Consider the following 23,815-nt stretch of genomic DNA (forward strand, 5'->3'; position numbering starts at 1 on the left):
TAACTATGACATGAATCTCGCATTTAACTATGACATGAAACTCGCATTTAACTATGGCATGAAACTAGGAACAAGAAGCTAGACAAGACATGGAAACTTTACTGCGTGGCGCAATTACACCTTTCAGTCTCTATTAGTCTCTAATACCGAGCAACGTGCGCAGCAACGCGAGGGGTTTAAATAACCAGTCACAATTAACTTAATTGCTGACAGTTGGTAACACTTCAAAACACACCCTCGCACCTTCGCCAATAACTGAACAGGGCAGGGACAGAACAGAAACCAAAACAAGTGCACATGTCCATTGTAAACAAAGTCTTATCGTCCATGCACACTTCCAGCACGTGCACGCGCTCTCCAGCTGACCGTGCACGTCAGCGCCGCAGCGCCATCTGCCAGCGAGATCATGACATTATAAGGCTGAAATTTCCATTCCCACAATTCCATTAACCCTTATAAAAGTGAAGGATTGGGAAAGATAAGAAATATGAAAATAGAAAGGAAAAGGAATGGACACTGCATGGGAATATGTGGGTAAAGGAGAGAAAGAGAAAAAAAGACAGAGTGAGGCAATTGACAAATTATTTATTAATGGTAGTGAGATAAAGGTTTTAAAGCATCTGAATCAAAGATAAAAAGCAGATCTAACATCAGTGCTCGAAAGAGCGGAAAAACTACATGGGTTACGTGAAAGCAGGTAAGTTAACCTAAGGAAACCTTTATATGTATGGATGTAGGGTTATAAAGAAACATCTCTTAAATCATCTGAATGTAGTTGGTGTGAATGATAAATGCTGATAAAATCACTATTTTCATTAAATTATCTTTGAATTTAAGCTGCTGTTTGTTGCTTATATGACTTCATGTGCATTTTTATTAAATCAACTTTGATAAAAACTCATTTTTGTAACTTTCACCCCTCATATATTTCAGCCATGTTTTTCAAAGTTACCTTGGCCTTGACAAGTTTCTTGGCAGTCTTGATCTTGGCCTCACAGAAAGCCCCTCGGTACTTGGCACTCACATCAGTGCCAACAGTCAGGTATGCAGGTTCCTCTATAGTCTAGGGTTAAAAAGATAACAATAAATATAATAAATATTGTAATAATATAATACAAATTAAAATAAGACATTAAAAAAGCTCCACTGTGAGGAATCCACATACATTAAATTTTGTGTGTAAAAATATGAATAACGTCAACATGATTCACGATCCAGGGAATGATCCTTGTGAATCTTTGTGTGAAACTGTTCACACAAAGACAACTATGGCTGCTAGTGGCTAATGGCAGCTTTAATAATGAAACATAATGAAATGCCGCTTAAAGGACCCCAGTTTAACTTGCAACTACAGTGTCCCAGCTTTATAATAGATTAAGCAATCAGGGGCATCACGGGACATAGGGAACATAGAGATAAATTTATAGATTTTAAATTTATATCAGTAATGTCTATATTTCTGTAAAGCTGCTTTGTGACAATGTCCATTGTTAAAAGCGCTATACAAATAAAATTTAATTGAAAATTTTATTTAGCTCTGTTATGTTGGTTGCTTGTGTGTGTGTGTGTGTGTGCTGCTAGCAATGAACTCCTTGAGTTTTCTGTTTAAGATGTTATGGCATTTAAACAGTATCTTTAAGGGTGGAAGACCTGAGCATGGAGTACAGTATCAGTGAGTGGTTTCATTAAAATTAGTGAAAGGTGTCATAAATTGTATCTTGGGTAGGGCCGCAACTAAGGATTATTTTCCTAATCAATTAATCAGCTATTATTTTATCGATTAATGAAAAAACTTTCAATACCATTTTTTGTTTTATTTAAAATAAAATCCACAAACTGAGTGTTACAAATAAATATAAATATATATGTATATACATGTAACTATATATAACATGTGTATATATATATATACACACACACACACATATACATACACACACACACACACATATAAGAGAGATGCTCCGATGCTAACTTTCTCAGATACTGATAGTTTGGTGTTTCTGCCTTTTATGCCTTCTTTTAAATTAATAATAATTAATTCCACAATTCTGAAAGAAATGCAAGTAAAAACTTTACTGTTTCACAGTAATTGGTCTCATAAACAGAAAACACATTACTCTAATTTACATTAACACATTAACTAAATTCTGAAGATTAAAGTAAGATTTCTTAACTTATTGGATGTTATTAATTCATATTAAAATTGACTGAATTCTTAAAAACCTCCTGTTGTCTCACATTCACTCACCACAAACAACAGCATTTCTACTTCATCACTGACATCAAACTGGTAAAATATAATAAACTTTTTTATATATTAACATTAACTAGATATGAAATATACTACTCTACAAATATACTTTTTCTGTGCAATATATACTTTTTTGCCAACTCATCTTCATTTAAATCTTTAATCAGTGTACTGGCGCATTAATTCAGCTCGACAAAAAAAAATTAGTGTAGACGCCGAAACTCCTGCTTCACTGCTGCAGCGTCCGGTGTAAAAGCACTCATTTGTTAACATGCACGCCGAAAAAAATACGCAGTGCTTCTGCTCTGCTGCAGCATGTGGTGTAAAATTTTAGCAGTGCAGAGCTTACAAACTGCAGTTTTGTAATCATTGTCACCCAATTCAAAGTAATTGGGTGACACAAGAGACATCATCCACATAAGAGACATCATCTTTACACACAGCACGAATTTGATGTGCTTTCCTGTCCTCTTTTGATTGACAGGATATAATTGGCCCTGATCATCGGATGTTTTTAGTCTATTGGCCGATAGCATGAAAAATTGCCTTTATTGGCCGATACCGATTATTGGCCGATACATCGGTGCATCTCTAATAAATAAATAAATATATATAAAATGAAACATATATATAAGTAAAATATAAATACACACACACACACTATATATATATATATATATAAAATCTTAAGTATTTATTTGTTTATTGCTAGCATCAGTGGTTATTTTCATGGCAAGATCAAGGTAGGTAAAGCAGAGCTTTCCAGTCATTCATACAGCATTACAACAATAAAATCTTACATTTCAGCATTGTCAACAGCATCAGCTATACAAGGGTCTTCACTTTAATATTCAATAAGAATATTGAAAAGATATTTTGGAAGACATAAAATACATATTTTCTGAGTAAAAGCAATGTCTAGTATTGTTAAGAGCAGGACAGTCCATTAGTATATATTTATCCATTAATATATAGTCACTCTTGTTTTACATCACATGTTGGAGGTTCTTCACCACTGTAAAGCATGTGTAAGTCTTGAGTGTCCAATACGGAATCTTGTGTATATGGTCTGATTTTGTCTGGATTCAAAAGGGAAATTAAAGGAGACCTATTACGCAAAATTCACTTTTACATGGTGTTTGAACACAAATGTGTGTCGGCATTGAGTCGCTTTCGTTTTCTCTCCAATGTGACGTCACATTAGAACAGGCTCCGCCCATGACTGGTGATGGACTCTGCCGTATTAGCATAGATCCTCCCCTGAGTGAACTGCACACAGTCTGCCATGTTCTGTGTGCTGGAGTAGCTAAAGTGATTAGAAGAATGCTTTGTAAGTGTTCTGTTTAGGCTGTAAAAATAAATTATATATATATTTTTAAGCGTCTTTATGTAGTGGAGAAGTTTTTTTTTGATGGAAATGTGCCCAAAAAATTGTTAAATTTGTGTATGCTTGTGCGAATCATTTTACACCAGACTGCTTTGTGAACCAGGGTCAAAGCAATACAAAGCAGGATTTGCTAAAAATTTGATTCTCAAGGATGGATCAGTACCCATTGTTCCTGATCCAACTTTATATCCAGAAGACGCAAGTATCGCACTTCATATTTTGTGAATGTTTGCAAATCACCTTTATGAAAGAGATTGTTAGCAGATTCCACAGGTAATGCGGCTATAGTTACCATTGTCTCTGATTGTATTCAAGGAAACCAGAGCTATGTCATAATTTTTTTAATTAATTTATTTTTTTACCCGAAAACACTTACTGTCTGTATAATTCATAACCACCCCTTTATTATGCATTTTATTACAGATTTATTTATAACAAATTTATATATTTTTATTTACTATCTTTATTATATATTTTGAAAACTGTGTACATTTTGTGTGAATCAGTTTAGTATCAGAAGCACAAAGCACGAACTGTAAAGGCACATCCGCTGTATTTTCTGAAGCAGGAGCTGTAAAGGTAGAGCCCTCTTCCGGAAAGGGGGCAGGGAGCAGCAGCTCATTTGCATTTAAAGAGACATAGCAAAACAACATGTTTTTACTTCCACCCAAAAAGGGGCATTTACAGCATGGTATAATAAATGATCCTAACTCCACTGAACTCACTTTTATTGTCACTACAACATTTCATAGTGAAATGAAGTGTGAACAGCTTGGGTGCAAGTTCCAGGCATTGCAGCTATACATGCAACACAGTAAGAACACTCAACATGATAGAGTACACAGCATACATAATACAACATTAAATACAGGACTTTATAATATATAGCAGACTATAGCATTACAGAATACAATTCACATAATGTACAGAATAATGGTCTGAATATACAAAAGTAGAATATATAAATGTGCAGTAACATAGCACAGTACACATTACACAATACAGACAGATGCAAGTGATACTGTATACATGATATACAAAACGTGCAGTGATATACCAATACATACTACAAGTATGCATGGAGGAATTATTTTAGTAATATTAACACACACACACACACACACACACACACACACACACACACACACGCACTCTCTACAGATATCATCAGAGGAGGACCAGAACATCTCCCAGCCAACATGATCAAAACAGTCTTGAAGTACAGAATCCGACTGGTCCGACCAGCACTGGATCGTTCTGAGGGTGGGTGCTTCCTGTTTCAGTTTCTGCCTGTAAGCAGGCAGAAGTAGAACAGATGAGTAAACAGATTTTCTGAAAGGTGGTTGGGGGAGGGATTTGTAACCATTTCAGAATGGAGAGTAGCAATTGTCCAAAACCGTTCTCTTCACGTGTTGCATGTAACATGCTGAAAGTATCTGGGTGTTAAGGTCCTTAAATTGGCTTTGTTAAAATCCCCTGTAACAATAAACACAGCCTCAAGCAGGCTGGAGACCATGCATCCTATGTTTCTGTACAGTTCCTTGAGTGCCAGGCCTATGTTGGCTTGTGGGGGGAATGTACACAGCTGTTATGATAACAAATGCGAATTCCCTTGGTAGCCAGAATGGTCGACAGAGCAGCGTGAGGTATTCCAGATCGGGGGAGCAAGAAGAAGCCATAAAGTGAATGTTTCTCTGATCACACCATGTGTTGTTGATCATAAAGCATACATCTCCTCCTCTACTTTTCCCTGAAAGAGCTTTAGCTCTGTCCCCGCTATGCACAGAGAATCCTTCTGGCTCGGTAGCGAAGTCTGAAACCTCAACAGACATCCAAGTTTCTGTGAGACACATAATGCAGCAGTCCTACGGCTCTGGTTGGGAGGACAGTCGCGCCCTCAGTTCACAAAGTTTGTTGTCCAGAGACTGGATGTTCGCCAGTAAAACGATGGGGAGCAGGGGTCGGTTAGTATGGCATCGTAATCTGACAAGGACGTGGGCTGTCTTTCCCCTTTTTCACTTCCGAGGTCGTGGCCAAGCAGTGCAAACAAAGGGTTCCGATGTTATCCCAGTAAACAGGTTATCAGTGTGGAGGAAGTCTGGTTTCCAATGAGCAACCAATATCAAAAAGTGTTTGTCTGTTGTAGACAATAAGGTAGACAATGTCCAGAATGAAAAACACAAGAATAAGTGACAAAACAAACAAAAACTGCAGTGTTTGTTCGGTGGTCGCAACACGGCTGCCATGCTCGGTGCCATCGTTTCTTATCTGTGGGGTTTTTTGAGCTGAAACTTCACAGACACAGTCTGTGGACACCTGAGACTTATATTGCATTTTGTAAAAAGGTTTATAATAGGTCTTCTTTAAAGAATTGTCTTTCATTTATAACAGGGTTGATTTCATGTAGTTTGTTATGAATGCACTAGTCCCATTCCATTTGGCACTTTTTTGAGATGTACGAGTTTATTATTGGTTTAAGATCTGATGGTGGAATTTGAAAATCTGTCATTCTCAATTAGAGGGCATCCTTAGGAGCAATGACTGCTTGTTGTTGCCAGACAGCCCCATATGGCCTGGTATCCAGCCAAAAAGGATGTTGAAATTTTGTCTCTGTAAAGAATCCACTTTAGTTAGGATGCTGGCCATTATGCGATGCTCGGTCTTTAAGGATTTGAGTGCTTGGAAGGAAGATTTTGATTCTGTACAGATTAAAAAGTGCCTTTTTTTCTGTGGTCTCAATCTGCTCTAAGGCTAGGAGCAAAGCACAGGAAAAATTTAACTTTGTCCAAGAATACGAATCGCTGTTTTCCCAAATGTTACTGCTGCAGACACACAATTGTCCCTCCTAGTTCCGTCTGTATATATGGGTTTATGAAGTGGGAAACAACATCTTATAAGAACTGCTGCTTATATTAATTTAGGTAGGTCACCGTCTTGTCATGTTTGGTCAGAGGCATTATGGTGTATATTCCAGGGTGGTATAGGGCATGTATGTGTCTGTGCTAGGATGTCCAAGTTAATATCACTGTTCTCTAGATGGAGTTTTATTTGGATTCCAAACGGACTAATGTACGTAGGTTTGCCTTCATACAGTTGTAGATATTGAGAGTGGAAAACTGGAGAATGAGCTGGATTATTTTGGACTGCCTTTAGCTTGACTGCATAGTGCAGGGCCAGTTTCAAGAGGCTATTTTGAAGCGATGGTTCCCTTGCTTCGATGAAGCTTTGAACTGGTCCTGAAAGCTCCAAGGGAAAGTTTTAATCCTAGGTGGTGTACTGTATCCAATGTTTTGATTCAGTATTTCTTGGCAACACCGTACACTACACTTCCATAGTCCATCTGGATCGGGCCACCATTCTATAGAGACTAGGGCTGCAACTAACTATTATTTTCATAACTGTTTATTAGTTGGATTCATTGGCCTATTATTTATTTATTTATTTCAATTGATCGGATGGGGAGAGGGGCAGACTTTCAGTACCTTTTTTGTTTATTTAAAAACAAATCCACAAACTGAGTGTTACAAATATATAATTGGACAAACAGTTGTGTAAAGTTTTAGTCTGAAGTTTATAAGTCTGAAAAGAACCCAATACACACAAAATATATATTATTAATTTAGGACTGTAGTTTAATTCGGTGCTTTTTGTGTATCCATAAAAAAAAAATGCATAAATACTAAAATATAATAAGTTAGTATTTATTCATTATTTTTTATGGATGCACAAACAGCACCGAATTAAACTACAGTCCTAAATTAACAATAAAAACTCACTTTCACTGCACCTTGTGGTTTCTGTTACTCACTGCCTTTAGGCATGTTGTTTTACTTGTTTACTTTTGATCGTAGTGTTTTAATTAGACATAACAGATCTTACTCACGCTCCCATTGTGTATCACCGCATTTTTGTTATAATAAACGACAGAATTTACACTGCAAGCACGCAAACACAACATATGACAATAACCTTAAATTAAATTAAACCTTTTAAGCAACTTGCACCAGTTTCCCCAAGACTTTGCACACAGTGGAGCATTTTGGATATAAACACATTTGTGCTCGTACGTCACTGATCTCCGCTGTGTTTAATACAAAATGCACCCCTGCCTTAGAGGACTTTCTTCCTCAGTCACGTGACGATTACTCCTCCGTCTGATGGTGACTGAGGTCATGTTGGGAATAAAAGGTAACGTTGACAAACAATAAACTGAAGAAGGGTCACTGTCGGTGAATCTGGGTATCTGCTAAAGCTAGCGGTGTCAGAGTATGTGCGTATGATGTCATGCACCACCAATTTATACTTCTGGTTAGTAAAAAAACCGCTAGGGTTCTATTTGAGATGATATTACCTTTCTAAAATCCATACACTAGACGGTAGAGAACACGATGCATAGTGTGTGTATAGTACGTCATTTGGGACACAACTTTAATATTTACTCACTGAAGCATGTTTTCGGAATAGAAATAACGTAGTGAGTAAACGCACCCCGTGCCGCATGCAGACCAACTATTCACTAATGAGATTCGTTGACAATGATTTTCATAATTGATTTTATCAATTAGTTGTTGCAGCTCTAGTAGAGATGCAAAAAAGTAGTACGGTTTGCACCCCATCTAATTTAAACAATAATTTTATAATATCGATTGTTTTAAGGCATCTCTTTCTTAGTGATTTCATGTGTGGGATGAAAGAGTTTGCTGTCAAAAGTGGGCCCTAAAAACTTTTTTTTATGACCTTAATAGGTCATAAAGAGTCCTTCCATAAAGAGACAAAAAGTACAGAGATTGCAGAAGACAGAAGTGCATACAGTACGTATGGTCTTTGTTTGAGTGAATTTAAATCCATTTTATATTGCCCAGTTACTCATCTTATATATGCATATCCGTAGCTGCCTCTTGATTATGTTCATCCCCCCCCCCCCCCCATTAGTCGATTAATCTAACGATTATTTTTCCGATTACACTTTTTTATTTTTATGTTAGTTACTTTTTGGGTAGTCGATTAATCCTTTGGTTAATTTACCAATAAAAAAAAAAATATTGACTTCTGTCATTAATATGTCAACATTTTATTCAAATATTCTCTCAATTAAACAAATATACAAATAAAAATTTCCAACATAAAAAATAAAGCCTCATCCAAGGCTCACTGAAGCCCTGACCGTCCACAGTAGAAAGGAGTCTTTCCTTGACAGTCATGTTGAGAATGCCACCAGTAAGCCCAGCGGCCATGTGGAGGGCGCATACAGTGGAATCCTTTTTATGAACAAAATCTGACACAGCTTTGCCTCTTCCTGAGAGACAAAACATAAAATATCAGTGACATATTTCAACATGAAATCTATGTATGAACTTTTAACCAATGATGACTATTATCACAAAAGTTAAGATTCATGCAGTTCAGGCCTTATTAGGAAAGGTGTTTACTACAGCTGCGCTCATAATTACTGTTTGAGACTGACAACAGCAATTGCTTACAGGTACGAGTCCTGAAATTTTTTGTCCATTCAGCAGATTAAACTAGCTGCTTGAACACATGCTTGAAGTCACAACAGTATTATAACCATAGAGAATGTTTCAAAGATTAAATAAAATAAACAATGTTTTTCAGGTAGGAAACAATACAACACAAATTTAACTAGTAATCCAAAAAAAAAAAAATACGTAATCAAAAGGTAAACAGTAAAACACTGTTTTAAGTATATTAGTTAAATACATAATGATTCTTATTAAAGCTAAAGTTAGGGCAGTGAATGATTATCTTGCTTTCCTCTGTTATTTAACAAAACAGACCATAGCAGGTTTATTATGCTGCTGTGATTTAAAGAAATGCACGGCAAGAATTCCTGACAAGACGGTCATCTGACATATTTGTGCACATATCCGCAAAAGAGAAGTTAGTTTCGTACACTACACTGCCAGCTGGTTTTCTGTGCACGTGGGCACATAAAGCCTGTCAGCTCTCAGCATGTGAGTAACGGATCGATGTCTACTTCACTGTTTGAGATTTTAATAAACTCTTTAATATGAAGCACACCCCACACTTCATTTACTGTTTCGACATACTGCCCAGCCCTAGATTTAACATGTTTGAGTACATAAAAGGTCAATCTCCACAAACGATAAATGAAAATTTTACTGTGGACCCTGTTCAAGATCAATGATGATACAAAATTGTTAGCTCGCCCACCCTCAATTTCATCAATCAGATATTTTAAATAACCAACCACGGCTTTATGCTTTGTAACCGAGTGCAGAGTTTGTTTCAGATGTGCACCAAATCAGCTCATAAAAACGAAATGCTGTATGAACGCAGCCATATAAAGCACAAAATACAGCCTGTATTCTAGTGTTGTGTGAAAACTTACTGTAATAGTTCAGATACTTACGTTGTCGTCTCATCATTTTGAGGTCGGAGAGCCCCAGGATATTTTCTTTTGAGATGTTCATGTATAGCCATTGTGCTGTTGTGGAATGCCATTTCAGTTTTACACAGTGTGCAGAGCACCATTTTATTCGGTCTCTCTTTAAAAAATCCTCACACTTTTGATCGAGTTCTGCATGTTTGGCATAATGCCTGATTATCAGCATGACCGGGAGCTGAAGCTGCCATCATTAGGAATGAATGCAAACAGCGTGACGCATGGACGCACTCCCGGCGAATGGACGAATTTACGTAGTCAACGTAATCAATTACGTCGACGCATTATTCCAGACCTAGGTATGATTTATTGCCTCTTTCTAGTAGGATGGTACGTCTCCTGACTTCCAGATAGTGTTAAAGCTGTCCAAGTGTTTTAAAACCTGGTAATGAATTTTGTAGTATCAGCAGTATCGTTAGGGCAGATTGCAGCTTTTAAGAGTTCCTCCACTGTAAAAGGCTGGTTATATGGTTTCATGTTAACTGAAAGGAAGTTAAGAGGGATTTGTTCTTGTTGTGTCCGTATCATTTGGAACTCAGGGCGGCAGTTCTCCACTGAAGAATTTCTCTCATGTGTCTCTGCTAACTTGTCAGCTATTTCTTTTTTGTGGTTAGTAGAGAGCCTTGATTCTTGAGGAGTTGTATTTGGGTTCTGCCTTCCTTGCCCTCCATCTTTCGGATCATGTCCCATATTTTCTTTGTGGTGTTTGTGAGGTTAGACTTAAAACATATCTTTTCCAGCTCTGTCTCTTTGCTTCATTAATAATTTTTTGTGCTTTTGCTCTGCTGATTTTCAATCTGATTAGATTTTCCACTGTGGGATCTTTGTTAAAAGTCCTTTCTGTATTTTCCCCCCATCTTCAATAGCTTTTTTGCAATTTTCATCAAACCATGGGTTAGTTCTACAATTTGGCTTTGCTGAAGTTTTTAGAACGGATTCTTCCGCTAGACCAGTGAGAACGTCAGGGAACCTCTTTATAGGTTCTTGACTTCCTTGGGCTTGAATACTGAACTTCTTATGGCAGAGTGACTGAAAGGAGTACCAATTAGCTTTAATTAATAGCCATCTTGGGGTTCTTTGTTGTAATTCCACTTCAGTAAACTTTACTATCAGAGGGAAGTGGTCACTCACACATAGGTCATCCCATACTTTCCAAGAGAAATCAAGTAGTATTCAGGCTCACATATAGTAAGATCTATAGCAGAATAAATTCTATGTCCTGGGTGTAGTGTAGAAGCAATCATTTGTTTCCCCTTTCGATTTGTATGGCTGCCTCCCCATAAAGGACTGTGACTGTTAAAATCGCCCATGAGCAGGTATGGGAGTGACAACTGGTTAGCCAGTTTGTCCAGGTCACATTATGCTACAGAAGCATCAGGGAGTATGTAAATTGAGCACAAGGTTTATGGAGGGCAACAGCTTGCAGATTTGTACCTATTGGGATATAACTGAATTATGTCACTCCTTACCAAAATGGCTGATCCACCTGGTGGGCGTTGTACATTTTGGCCAGGCACATTAAATGTTATGTAGCTTCTTTTTTTTTTTTAAAAAGAGAAACGGCTATTGAGCCAGATGAGTCTCTTGAAGACAAAAGGCAGTAGGGGTAAAGACAGCTGTTAAGTGCTGTTATTTTTGCAGAATTACTTCTATCCCAAGACAGTTCCACTGGATGATGTACAGTGCAACCGTAAAGTATTCACAGCGCTTCACTTTTTCCACATTCTATTATATTATAGCCTTTTCCTAGTATGGATTAAATTAATTATTTTTCTCAAAATTCTACAAACAATACCCCATAATGACAACATGAAAGAAGTTTGTTTGAAATCTTTGCAAATTTATTAAAATTAAAAAAACAAAAAAAAGCACATGTACATAAGTATTCACAGCCTTTGCCATGACACTCAAAATTGAGCTCAGGTGCACCCTGTTTTCACGGATCATCCTTGAGATGTTTCTACAACTTGATTGGAGTCCACCTGTGGTAAATTCAGTTGATTGGACATGATTTGGAAAGGTACACACTGTCTATACAAGGTCCCACAGTTAAGAATGCATGTCAGAGCACAAACCAAGCCATGAAGTCAAAGGAATTGCCTGTAGACCTCCGAGACAGGGTTGGATCGAGGCACAGATCTGGGGAAGAGTACAGAAACATTTCTGCATTGAAGGTCCCAATGAGCACAGTGGCCTCCATCATCTGTAAACGGAAGAAGTTTGGAACCACCAGGACTCTTCCTAGAGCTGGCCGCCCGGCCAAACTGAGCGATCGGGGGAGAAGGGCCTTAGTCAGGGAGGTGACCAAAAACCAGATGGTCACTCTGACAGAGCTCCAGCCTATCTCTGTGGAGAGAGGAGAACCTTCCAGAAGAACAACTATCTCTGCAGCACTCCATCAATCAGGCCTGTATGGTTGAGTGGCCAGACAGAAGCCACTCCTCAGTAACAGGCACATGACAGCCCATCTGGAGTTTGCCAAAAGGCACCTGAAGGACTCTCAGACCATGATGAAACAAAGATTGAACTCTCTGGCCTGAATGGCAAGAGTCATGTCTGGAGGAAACCAGGCACCACTCATCACCTGGCAAATACCATCCCTACTCTGTGAATGTCCTTGAGTGGCCCAGCCAGAGCCCAGACTTGAACCAGACTTGAACCAGATTGAACATCTCTGGAGAGATCTGAAAATGGCTGTGCACACACGCTCCCCATCCAACCTGATGGAGCTTGAGAGGTCCTGCAAAAAAGAATGGGAGAAACTGCCCAGAAATAGGTGTGCCAAGCTTGTAGCATCTTACTCAAAAAGACTTGGGGCTGTAATTGGTGCCAAAGGTGCTTCAACAAAGTTTTGAGCAAAGGCTCAATTTTGAGTGAATACTTCTGAACATGTACTTTTTTTTGTTTTTTATTTTTAATAAATTTGCAAAGATTTCAAACAATCTTCTTTCATGTTGTCATTATGGGGTATTTTGTAGTATTTTGAGGAAAATAATGAATTTAATCCATTTTGGAATAAGGCTGTAACAACAAAATGTGGAAAAAGTGAAGAGCTGTGAATACTTTCCGGATGCACTGTAGCTCATTATCAGGTAGGTAGAAGAAGTACATGCCCTTTGCTTATGCATTTTGGAGATAGGCTATGACTATGAGAAATTGTGTTTTCTGTCATTAAAAATCCTTTGGTTGTTACGTCTTTTGAGGTCTCATTTCTTGATTTATATTTGATAGTTTTTGCACCATGTTATGTCTTCTTCCCTCTTGAGCTTTGATTATGTTAAGCTGATGTACTCTGATCTTCAGTAGCTTGAAGCTGTTTTGCCATCATTTGTCATTGGGTGCTTTGAATCTTCTTTTTAGATGGAGTAGAGCTTTTTATTATTATTATTATTATTATTATTATTTGTTGTGGTTTTTCGTCATTCACTCAAGGTAAATCTGTCTGATTCTCGGTGGTGCTCATGGTGGGTTTTACCACAAATGCATATGATTTCCTTGAATTAAAGGGTGGTGATCTGTCAACCATTTTATGTGCTTCTGTGTAGCTCACCCAACCGCCTTGGAGCCAAACAAGGGGCTGTACCAAGGATACAGGGGGATATACTCGAGCAGAGAACTATAAGTTAATATTACCCGATTGACCCTACGCCAACACCCTCCAGGGCAAGACTTGACTAGCCGATCGATTATACCGGGCCTGTCCAACCACCCGTCTTGGTGAAGTCTGAGCCAAAGCACTGTGTTGGACCTGGTGTGGCCACAGGACCTCTTCCTCCACAGTAACGGGTTCCAACTCACAGCAAACAAGTTGCCCCATTTGTCGCCTCTTACGATCAGCAAGGGGGTGCTGGGGACCTATTCTACCCCAAGTATTTATATACAATTTATCTTTTTTTTCTTTTTTAACGAATGCACCAAAAAAAATTAAGCCACTGTATTTAACTACAATCCAAAATTAATAATAAAAACTCTGCCTTATGTTTACTTTGCTATTACAGATCGTACTTGTGCTACCACTGTTTTATCACCGCGTCTACATTGCGAGTGGTGAGCAACTCAGCCTTGTTACAAATAGATCACTCCTGTTATAATCAACAACAGAATTTACACTGCAAGCATGCAGATACAGCATATAATGACAATAAACTTGAATTAAACTAAAACTTAAGCAACTCACACCAATATGCCCAACCCCTTGCACACCGGAGCATTTTAGATATAAACAAGTTTGTGCTCGTGCATCAGTGTCATGTTTCTTTGCTACTCAAGCTCCACTTTGTAAAGTCTGCAGGTTACAGTCCTCTTTGTGGTATTTAACACAACCCCAATACTAAAAAAAGTTGGGATGCTGTGTAAAATGTAAATAAATACAGAATGCAATGATTTGCAAATCCCAAACTCACATGTTACTCACAATAGAACACAGAAAACATATCAAATGTTTAAACTAGAGATGTAATGGTATGAAAATTTCATAGCACATTATCGTGACCAAAACTATCACAGTTAATCAGTATTACGGTATTGTTAAAATATGCTGAAAATGTACAAAAAGTACTGATACACACATTGAAGTCATTTAAACAGGTTTTATATTTGACTATAAAGTGATAGATGGTTGTCACTAGGCTTGCTGCGATAATCGGTGTCGGTGTTCGGCTGCACACCGATTACCTCACTTGCCCACCGCAGCACCGCCCCCCACTGTCATTTTGCGTTTTTATAGTAATAAAAATCATTTAGTTCAGTTAGAGAACATGGTGGAAGGCTGTTACAGCGCTCGGGAGAATTTCCAACCTTCCAAGTGGTTTTGTAACCAAGTCATTCTCTTCAAATGCTGTTGAGCTTTAAAATATGGTACATTTTATGTACAAGTTCATACAGTATAAAAACATCACAATTTTTACATATATTTGATAGGTTATTTTATTAAATATAAAAAAAATCTTAAAAAAAAAAAAAAAAAAAAGGGTGCATTATAGCTGTCACCTACACATTGTAGCTGAACTATTTCGGTTGGTTTTATGACCAAGTCATTCTCTTCAAATGCTATTGGAGTTAGAAATGTGTTTACCAATGTCATATGTAACTTTAGAGGCGATCCCTTAATTTGCGAATATTGAACGTCCAACATCAAGCCAACTTTATGCCAGTCTTTCCACCATCACTTTTAAATCGCTTATGAATGCTCGTGCGGCCATGCGCATTTCACTTCGAATTAGCCGCAATTCAGGGGCGGCAATTGCTTTAATGGTGGGTTCATTATTATTCTTAATGAAAAACACAACAACAAAACAATACAATGACAAAATCACTTATATTAATCGCTTATCTTGTCAGTCAGCTTGCCTCACTTTCGTCACATGATAAAGGAAATGACTCATTCGGCTCATGTTGAATTGAGCAGACGCGTTCAGTTTTTAATTGTAGCGTCCGTTTTCATGCTCAAAAAATAATGTTGCATGTCAGACCCATGCTGGGTGTGTGTGGACAGCATTTACCCTGAGTGTTACAAATCACGATAATTGTGCACAGTATTAATGATAATTAAATGTGACACGGTAATACTAAATCGTCAAGGAATTTTATCGTGAAACCAATAACCATTTCATCCCTAGTTTAAACTGAGTAAATGCATAATTTAAATAAAAATAAATAAGGTAATTTTGAATTGGATGGCCGCAACATCTAAAAAAGTGAAGAAGAAGAAGAAGAAGACGAAGAAGGGCCATCCTTGGCTTGTCCCCTAACAACAACAAGAAGGGGCTTGACCCCTAATAAATATTCTGCTGAATTTTCTATTTCTTTGACTTCTACTGTTCCACTGAGTATGGGTCACTCAGTGTTGTCAAGGACAAAGTAGATGGACAGAGAAATTTGTCCATTTTTAGTTCTGAATCAATAAGCTAGTGAAGCATGTCAGGATAGCAAGAAAGACTAAAATAGCACATACGCTCTATGTTTAAATGTAGGTGTTGATTTTTGTTTGTTTTTTTACACTATTACCTGTAACATTTCAAAATAGTAGCACCAAAAAAAAAAAAATTTTTTTTTTTTTTTTTTTTTTTTTAAGTCTTCATAGTTGTACATCTTCAGTTGTAAATCAAGCAATCCTAGATGGTGTTGTAACCCCTAGGCTTGGGATGATTGACAATAGTACCTGGAAACGCCAGTAGATTTCATCCTACATGATGGCTATGAGGTAGGACAATTCATGTGTCTGAAAATGTAGTGTCTTCAGCTTTAAGAATGACTAAAATAAATTGTGCTGTCTCTTGTTATATGGGTTTCTTTTAGCCTATTTTGTAGACCTATATGAACCAGCCTGTGTTGTCTGACTTTACACAGGGCAACAAAACATCTTTCTCTGATGTGTCTGACTCCCATGTCTGTGCTTCATAAACAGTAAGATGTGCTAGCCTAGCTAGCTAGGCATAAAATGTTTTTGTTTCCAAAACATGAGCGGGGGCTCATTATACAACAATTCAATAAATATCTCCACTGCTGTTCAACAGAGAACACATGCATGCACAGGTTATATGATTTCATATCAATTTTACAATGAGTATAGTTACAGCTAATACAGTGCCCTCCACTAATATTGGCACGAAATTTTAGTGGAGCAAAGAAGGCTGGGAAAATTTGTCTTTATTGTTTAACCTTTTGATCTTGTGTTCAAAAGATAAACCAGAAAAATACTCTGATCTCATGGATATCAAACAATTGCAAACACAAAACAGGTTTATCCAAAAGAAAATCTGTTAAATATAGGTGTGCAACAATTACTGGCACCCATATGAATTCATATAAGAAAACTATATTTGTAGTATATTCCCATTTATATATTCTATTTTTTAAGTACACCTGGTTGACTAGGAACAGGAAATTGTTCTACCATGACTGCTTCTCAGGGGTGTAAATATGAGGCAACACATAGGCCAAATTCCCTTAGGCATTCATAACAATGGGTAAGACCAAGGAATATAGCTGTGATGTGTGGTAAAAGGTTATTGAGCTTCCCAAAATGGGAAGTGGTTATAAGAAAACAGCACTTGAAACAAGCACTGAAAATGCCCATTTCCACCTTCGGGGTAATAATTAAAAAGTTCCAGGAAACTGTGAATGTTATGAATAAGACTGGAATTGGACGCGTGTCTACATTGTCTCTACGCATTGTAAAATGGATGGATGATTCGAGTAGCCAAAAAAAATCTCCAAGGATCACAGCTGAAGAATTGCCGACGTTAGATGCGTCTTGATTTCAGAAAGTCTCCAAAACTACAATCCGAACCACCTACATCTACACACTACAGATGGTTTTCGCTCACACAGAGAGGTAGCCATATGGAAAAGTACCTCATGTCTACAGTTAAATATGGTGGTGGCTCTTTAATGTTTTGGGGCTGTTTTCTGCCAGAGGACCTGGACATTTTGTTAGGATACATGGCATCATGGAATATAAAATATGAACTGATATTAAATGAAAACCTCACTGTCTCTCCAAGAAAGCTTAAAATGGGCCATAGTGCGATCTTCAAGCAGGACAATGATCCAAAACATACATCAAAATAAACACAAAAATGGTTTACTGACTACAAAATCAAGGTCCTGCCATGGCCATCCCAGTCCCCTGATTTGATACCAATAGAAAACCTGGAGTGAACCGAAGAGGAGAGTCCACTAGAATGGACCTAGAATTTTGAAGGATCTGGAGAGATTCTGTATGGGGGAATGGTCTCAGATCCCTTGCCATGTATTCTCCAAGCTCATCAGGCATTATAGGAGAAGACTCAGTCCTGTTATTTTTACAAATGGAGGTAGCACAAATTATTGACTAAAATGGTTCCAATAATTGTAACATATTTCTACAAAGATATATGTTTTGATAAACCTGTATTTTGTTTGCAATTGTTTGATATCCATGAGAGATTATTTTTGTGTATTTTTTTAACAAAAGAACAAAAGGTTAAACAATTAAAGAATAGACAATTTTTTCACAGCCTTCTTTGCTCATATTTAACAAGAGTGCTAATATTAGTGGAGGACACTGTACCTTAAGTTTATTTACAGACCCAACTTCAGTTCTGCAAGCATTCCTGCCCTTGTTCATTTATAAATAGAAGTCATCCGAAAGAGGGCGGGGAGGGCTTTAAAAACACTGAATAATACAATACAGACAATGATCAAAAACTAACAATTGATGCTTCTAGCAATTTTAGGTAAGCTACTGTGTTCCTAGCACAAGTATAGCTTACATACACATAAGAGTCTCTTAGCACTTAGCAGTCACCATGCAAGCTGAATGACTACACATGCCCTACAAAAAGCAGCTATAATAAAAAGTCAAAGCAACCAGTTTGCAAGACAAGAGGGTTTTTTTTGCGTGTGTGTTATGCATGGAACATGTAGATACATTGTACTGTTAACATTATTTAACTGACATGTGGCAGGAAAACATCTGTCCTATTATTACCCGAGGCTATCTAGGCTGTATGAATCATAGTAAAAATGTTAATAAGTAATATAGAGAAATAAGTCTTATATCAGTCATTATTTGAAACATCTGCATTTATTCTGGACCCTGATTCTAGATTTGAGAAAGTTTTAGCATCCATTAGCTTACCTTCATTTCTGTCCACAACTGCTGTGCTATTTCTTCAGCTAAAAAGGAGAACAAAATTACTTTATGACAAAGAAATAAGAGATTATTTAACCATGCATACATGTACATGAGTGAGCTTGTTGTAACTGCTGCTGCTTTACTATTGTGTTAAATGTTTTGAGACTTACATGAGGCTGAGAGTCAGTCAGTACGTTTACATGAACACTAATCCAATATTAGCCCGATTAAGACAATACTCTGATTAAGAAACTACCATGTAAACAGCTATTTTTTATTACATCAATCAGATTAAAGTCATACTCGAAGTAAACACAAACAAATTAAAATGTGTGGAGTATTCTTATTTTATATTCAATTATCGACATGTAAACACCTTAATCACACTATTAACGTTGTGTGTGAGTTTTTACCGCATTTTGCAACAGGACACATACACACACAGCAGTGCTCAACCATTTCATGGCAAATAAGAGAGCACCGCTGCGTCCAAAACCGTGTACTTACATACTACATAGTAGCCGAAATACATGCATTTCAGCTACTACAGAGTAGTTAAGTATGCGGATTAGCACATATGGCATGACAAATAATTAACTGCACTTGAAGCCTTCGTAAAATAAAAAATGAAATGTCCAAAACGGTTTATGGTACCACAACGAAGAAGAACTGTATGTTGATAAGTGAAATTCTGGAGGGAACGTCAGACGGCATGGCGTGGGGATGTAATGATGCGTGGGGACGTAATGACGCGTGCCGTTAATCACTATGTTTATAGCATGTAAACACCTTAATCACAATACTGTCTTACTCAGAGTAAGGTCAATAATTAGATTGCTGTCCATGTAAACGTAGTCACTCAGTACGTTTACATGGACAACAATAATCCAATATTAACCCGATTAAGACAATACTCTGATCAAGAAACTACCATGTAAACAGCAATTTTTTATTACATTAATCCGATTAAAGTCATACTCGAAGTAAACACAAATCAAATTAAGACATGTGGAGTATTCCTGTTTTAGTCGCATTATCGACATATATTACAGACATGTGAACAACTTAATCACATTATTAACGTCGTGTGAGAGTTTTCACCGCATTTTGCGACAGGACATGATCACACATGGCAGTGCTCAAACTGTTTTATGGCAAACAAGAGAGCACGGCTGCATCTGAAACCGCGTACTTACCTACTATAGGCCTATAGTAGGCGAAACACATGTATCTCGGCTACTATATAGTAGGTAAGTACGCAGTTTGGGACAAGCAGTCATCTGTTTGCACGTACAGCATGACAAATAATTAACAGCACTAGAAGCGTTCGTAAAAATTTAAAATAGAAACACCCAAAACTGTATACGGTCCCATAACGAAGACGAACTGTATGTTGATGCGTGAAATTCTGGAGTTAACGTCAGACGGCGTGGCACGGTGACGTAATGACGTGTGCTGTTAATTGCTCTATGATCTATAACACGTAAAACGATAACATGAAAGGAGTATTCTAAAAGCGACTCATGTAAAACACCTTAAATCAGAATATTGTCTTACTCAGAATAAGGTCAATAATTAGATTACTCACAGTCACTGACTATGTTTACATGGACAGCAGTAATCTAATTATTGACCATACTCTGAGTAAGACAATATTGTGATTAAGGTGTTTAGTTGAGTCGCTTTTAGAACACTCCTACCCGTTTTACATGTTATAGAACATAGTTTGATTAACGTCACACGTCATTACGTCACTGCACCACGCCGTCCGACGTTCCCTCCAGAATTTCACGTATCAACATACAGTTCCTCTTCGTTTTGGTACTGTATATAGTTTTGGGTGTTATTTATTTTTTTTACGAATGCTTCAAGTGTGGTTAATTATCCGTCACGCTGTACGTGCAAATAGATGCCTGCTTGAAGCCATGGGCGGTGTCCCAAACCGCATACTTACTGTCTATATAGTAGCCGAGATACATGTATTTCTCCTACTACAGGCCTATAGTAGGCAAGTATGAGGTTTGGGACGCAGCCGTGCGCTCTTGTTTGCCGTAAAACAGTTGAGCACTGCCATGTGTGATCGTGTCCTGTCGCAAAATGCAGTGAAAACTCCCACACGACGTTAATAGTGTGATTAAGGTGTTTACATGTCTGTAGTACATATTGATAATGCGACTAAAAAAAAAAAAAGGCGTACTCCACGTCTTAATTCGATTTGTGTTTACTTCGAGTATGACCTTAATCGGATTAAGGTTAATTAAAAATTGCTGTTTACATGGTAGTTTCTTAATCAGAGTATTGTCTTAATCAGGTTAATATTGGATTATTGTTGTCCATGTAAACGCACTGACTGACTGCTGTAGACCTTTTTCCAAGTTATTTTTGCTTTTGTTTGATGATAAAAGTATGAGGCTTGCTGTAGCAGTGTGTGAGGAACTATGGGGATATTAGCCTATGTTATAGTCGTCCATATCATATGGTACTGAAACACAATCTTTTCTTTTCCACCGGCAAGCGCTGGGTCAACATGCACAGCCTGACCGAAGGCGGACATTAAAATTCAATGTCTAAACATTTTGCAGTATTGTCAGGCTGATGACTATGCGACTCTAAAACCTTTACTCATACTGCGTGTTTGTAGCGAGATAGCTACACAGCAGACCCCGGGTTAGTGCGCGAGTTCGCCTAATGTCTGAGCTGCAGCCGGTGACGCCATTTCTGTGGCACACAACAGTCCGTACAGCAGGTCCAGCTGGGAACACGGAGAAATGGAGACACACTCGAGACAATCAACAATCACTCTGACACCGTCATATTTCTAACAAAAATCGTACCATATCGGCAGCAGCACTGAGCACTTTCGGGGTACTACAACAACAACAACAACGTCTGCCATCGAGCCATATTCGAGCTGTCTACAGTTAGCTACAATAACCAGTTTCCCCGAAGCCCAGTCCAGGATTACAGAAAAAGGCTTAGCTTGAGTAAGTGGGTTAATTCCCTGAAAAACTACAATGACAAAAAAATGACAATTTCTAGCGCGTTTGATAACGTATAAACACAGAGAGGTCACAGAAAAGCGACTTTTGGTGTGTAAATAGAGGCGAAAAGCAGCTGGGTTCCAGGCTGCCGGTATTGTGTCGGACTCGGTTTCCTCGTCGGGATGCGTTTCCCCCGGTTATATTTTCAAAATGGGGTAACAACCGATGTTTGTTGCGTTTTTATGACTTTATTAACACAACCACCTGCTGATATTTCTAGCAGTAAATAATGTTATATTTGTGAGAGAGTTTTCTGTTTGTAGAATTTTGGAAGAAATGCGTGTTCATTCACAGAACTGATTTTCTAGGCTAAATACGCGACCTTCCTCAAAAGACACGATACCTGGACATATTGATCATGTTTCTCTCTTTTTCACCTTAGTTCACGCTTCCTTCGCCGTTTAGACGAGGCCGGGGCCGGGGGGAAACAGATCCCGACGTAGAAACGGAGTTCAACACAACACCGGTTGTGCAGCTAGCTAGCGTGTTCTCTCTCTCTCTCTCTCTCTCTCTCTCTCTCTCTCACTCACTCACTCACACACACGGGGCTGATGACACCATAAAAAGCTCCTTAGAGCAAGGTCGAAAAAACAAACTCATTAAAACTTAACCAAAAAAGCATTTTGTGGCTTCTTATTTCTTGATGCTGACCTAATCACACACACACAATACACATGTCTAACAGGCTGACGGCAACAATGTCACTTCACACAATAACTCGTTTTTTTAGTCTTCGTTTGGGTTCGGGTAAGTGAATGAGAAACCCTAACAAATAAGGCTGCTTATAAAAACAGTACACTATTATCCCATCACTGTGGCTTGGCGACTCGACGGTGGATATGAAAAGCTTGCCAAAACAGTTATAGCCCAGCATTTCTGCTCCAACGACAAGATTTTGCTGGGAAACGATGGCGAAGGACAGAAAAAAGACATACCCCGAGGCACAAAAATAACGCATCCGTCCAGAAATTAATGTAGAGGTGAAGAAAAGACGTCACCATCGCCCTAGCAAACAAGCTCGTTACTCATATAACAACATTATCCGATCACTGCCCGCAACCCAGCGATTTCCCTTCGATCCAATCCAGCAACCTGCAAACACAAACAGGCGGCACACGTTTTCGGTCAGAACGGGCTTTGTTAAATCGCTGTCCTGCATGTAGAAGCCCTTACGTAAGGGCTTTCCAACGAGGCAGTGTTTTTCCCCGATCACTTGCTTTTGATGCCGAGAAGCAGCATAAAGCCATTTCACCAATCTGAATAAGAGTGGCCAAAAACCACTCAAGTTTTACATTTGCAAACGCATATAGCGAATTAACAAGCCATAAAGCGGCGCACTATTTCTATGCTATTAAGTCTGCCCTTGCCCAAGTACGTTAAAGCTGTTTTGCTCTCTGATCCACCAGTGTATAAGTAAGCACTATAGGAGCTGTTGATTTAAGCGCGTGGATGAAGCAACATCGCCATTAACCGCTTCATATAAACACGGTTCAACCTCACTCATATTGATGACCGAGCTAGCACTACCCATGATCTTTATCTAAAAAAAAAAAAGAAAAAAAGAATTCGTCTTACCTAATAAATACACTTAAACACGACTGCCCGATTTTGATATACAGCATTAGCATTAATCCAGTTGGGAAAACTTCAGGCTCGAGCATTAACGTTGAAATGTCACCCTAAACAGGTATATCCACGTCGTTAAGCAAATCCGTCGAAATGTCTCTCCAGACCCCTCTCCTTTTCTCTTCGGCGATCATCACCCTTCTAAAATTGACTGACGGGTATACAAACCCGCCTCCATGGCCATTCCACCCTCTTATTAGTTACTGTCTGTATAAATGTCCGCCCTCTCGATATCATTGGACCACGAGACCTGATAGGGGAAATGGCTTTGTAGTCCATGGGAAGGAGGGTAGAGTGTATCTGGGAGATGTAGTTCACACGAAGGATTTACGTTTCCGACTTGCCTAACTTGAAAGGGTATACAGATGACATAAAATACATTTCCCACAATTCTGTGTCGATGATGCGTGTCAGTCTCCGCCCTCTCTAGCACTATGCGCCATGGCGTATGCGGACGCTGGAG

At 38.3% G+C, this 23,815-nt stretch overlaps 1 protein-coding gene across 4 annotated transcripts in view; it reads right to left on the reverse strand.

The window, feature by feature from the left end:
• arid4b (AT-rich interaction domain 4B) overlaps positions 1-23,755 on the reverse strand; it is a 165,957-nt gene extending 142,202 nt beyond the window's left edge. For all 4 annotated transcript variants that reach the window (XM_053620694.1, XM_053620693.1, XM_053620692.1 and 1 more), the window contains exons 1-3: positions 23,302-23,755; positions 18,689-18,726; positions 953-1,063 (exon numbers count right to left, since the gene is read on the reverse strand). In XM_053620694.1, the coding sequence (XP_053476669.1) occupies positions 953-1,063; positions 18,689-18,694 (117 nt within the window). In that variant the 5' untranslated portion in view covers positions 18,695-18,726; positions 23,302-23,755. The remainder of the gene's footprint in view (positions 1-952; positions 1,064-18,688; positions 18,727-23,301) is intronic.
• Positions 23,756-23,815: the final 60 nt, after the last annotated feature.

This window comes from Ictalurus furcatus, chromosome 3 (assembly GCF_023375685.1).
Source record: "Ictalurus furcatus strain D&B chromosome 3, Billie_1.0, whole genome shotgun sequence".
NCBI lineage: Eukaryota > Metazoa > Chordata > Actinopteri > Siluriformes > Ictaluridae > Ictalurus > Ictalurus furcatus.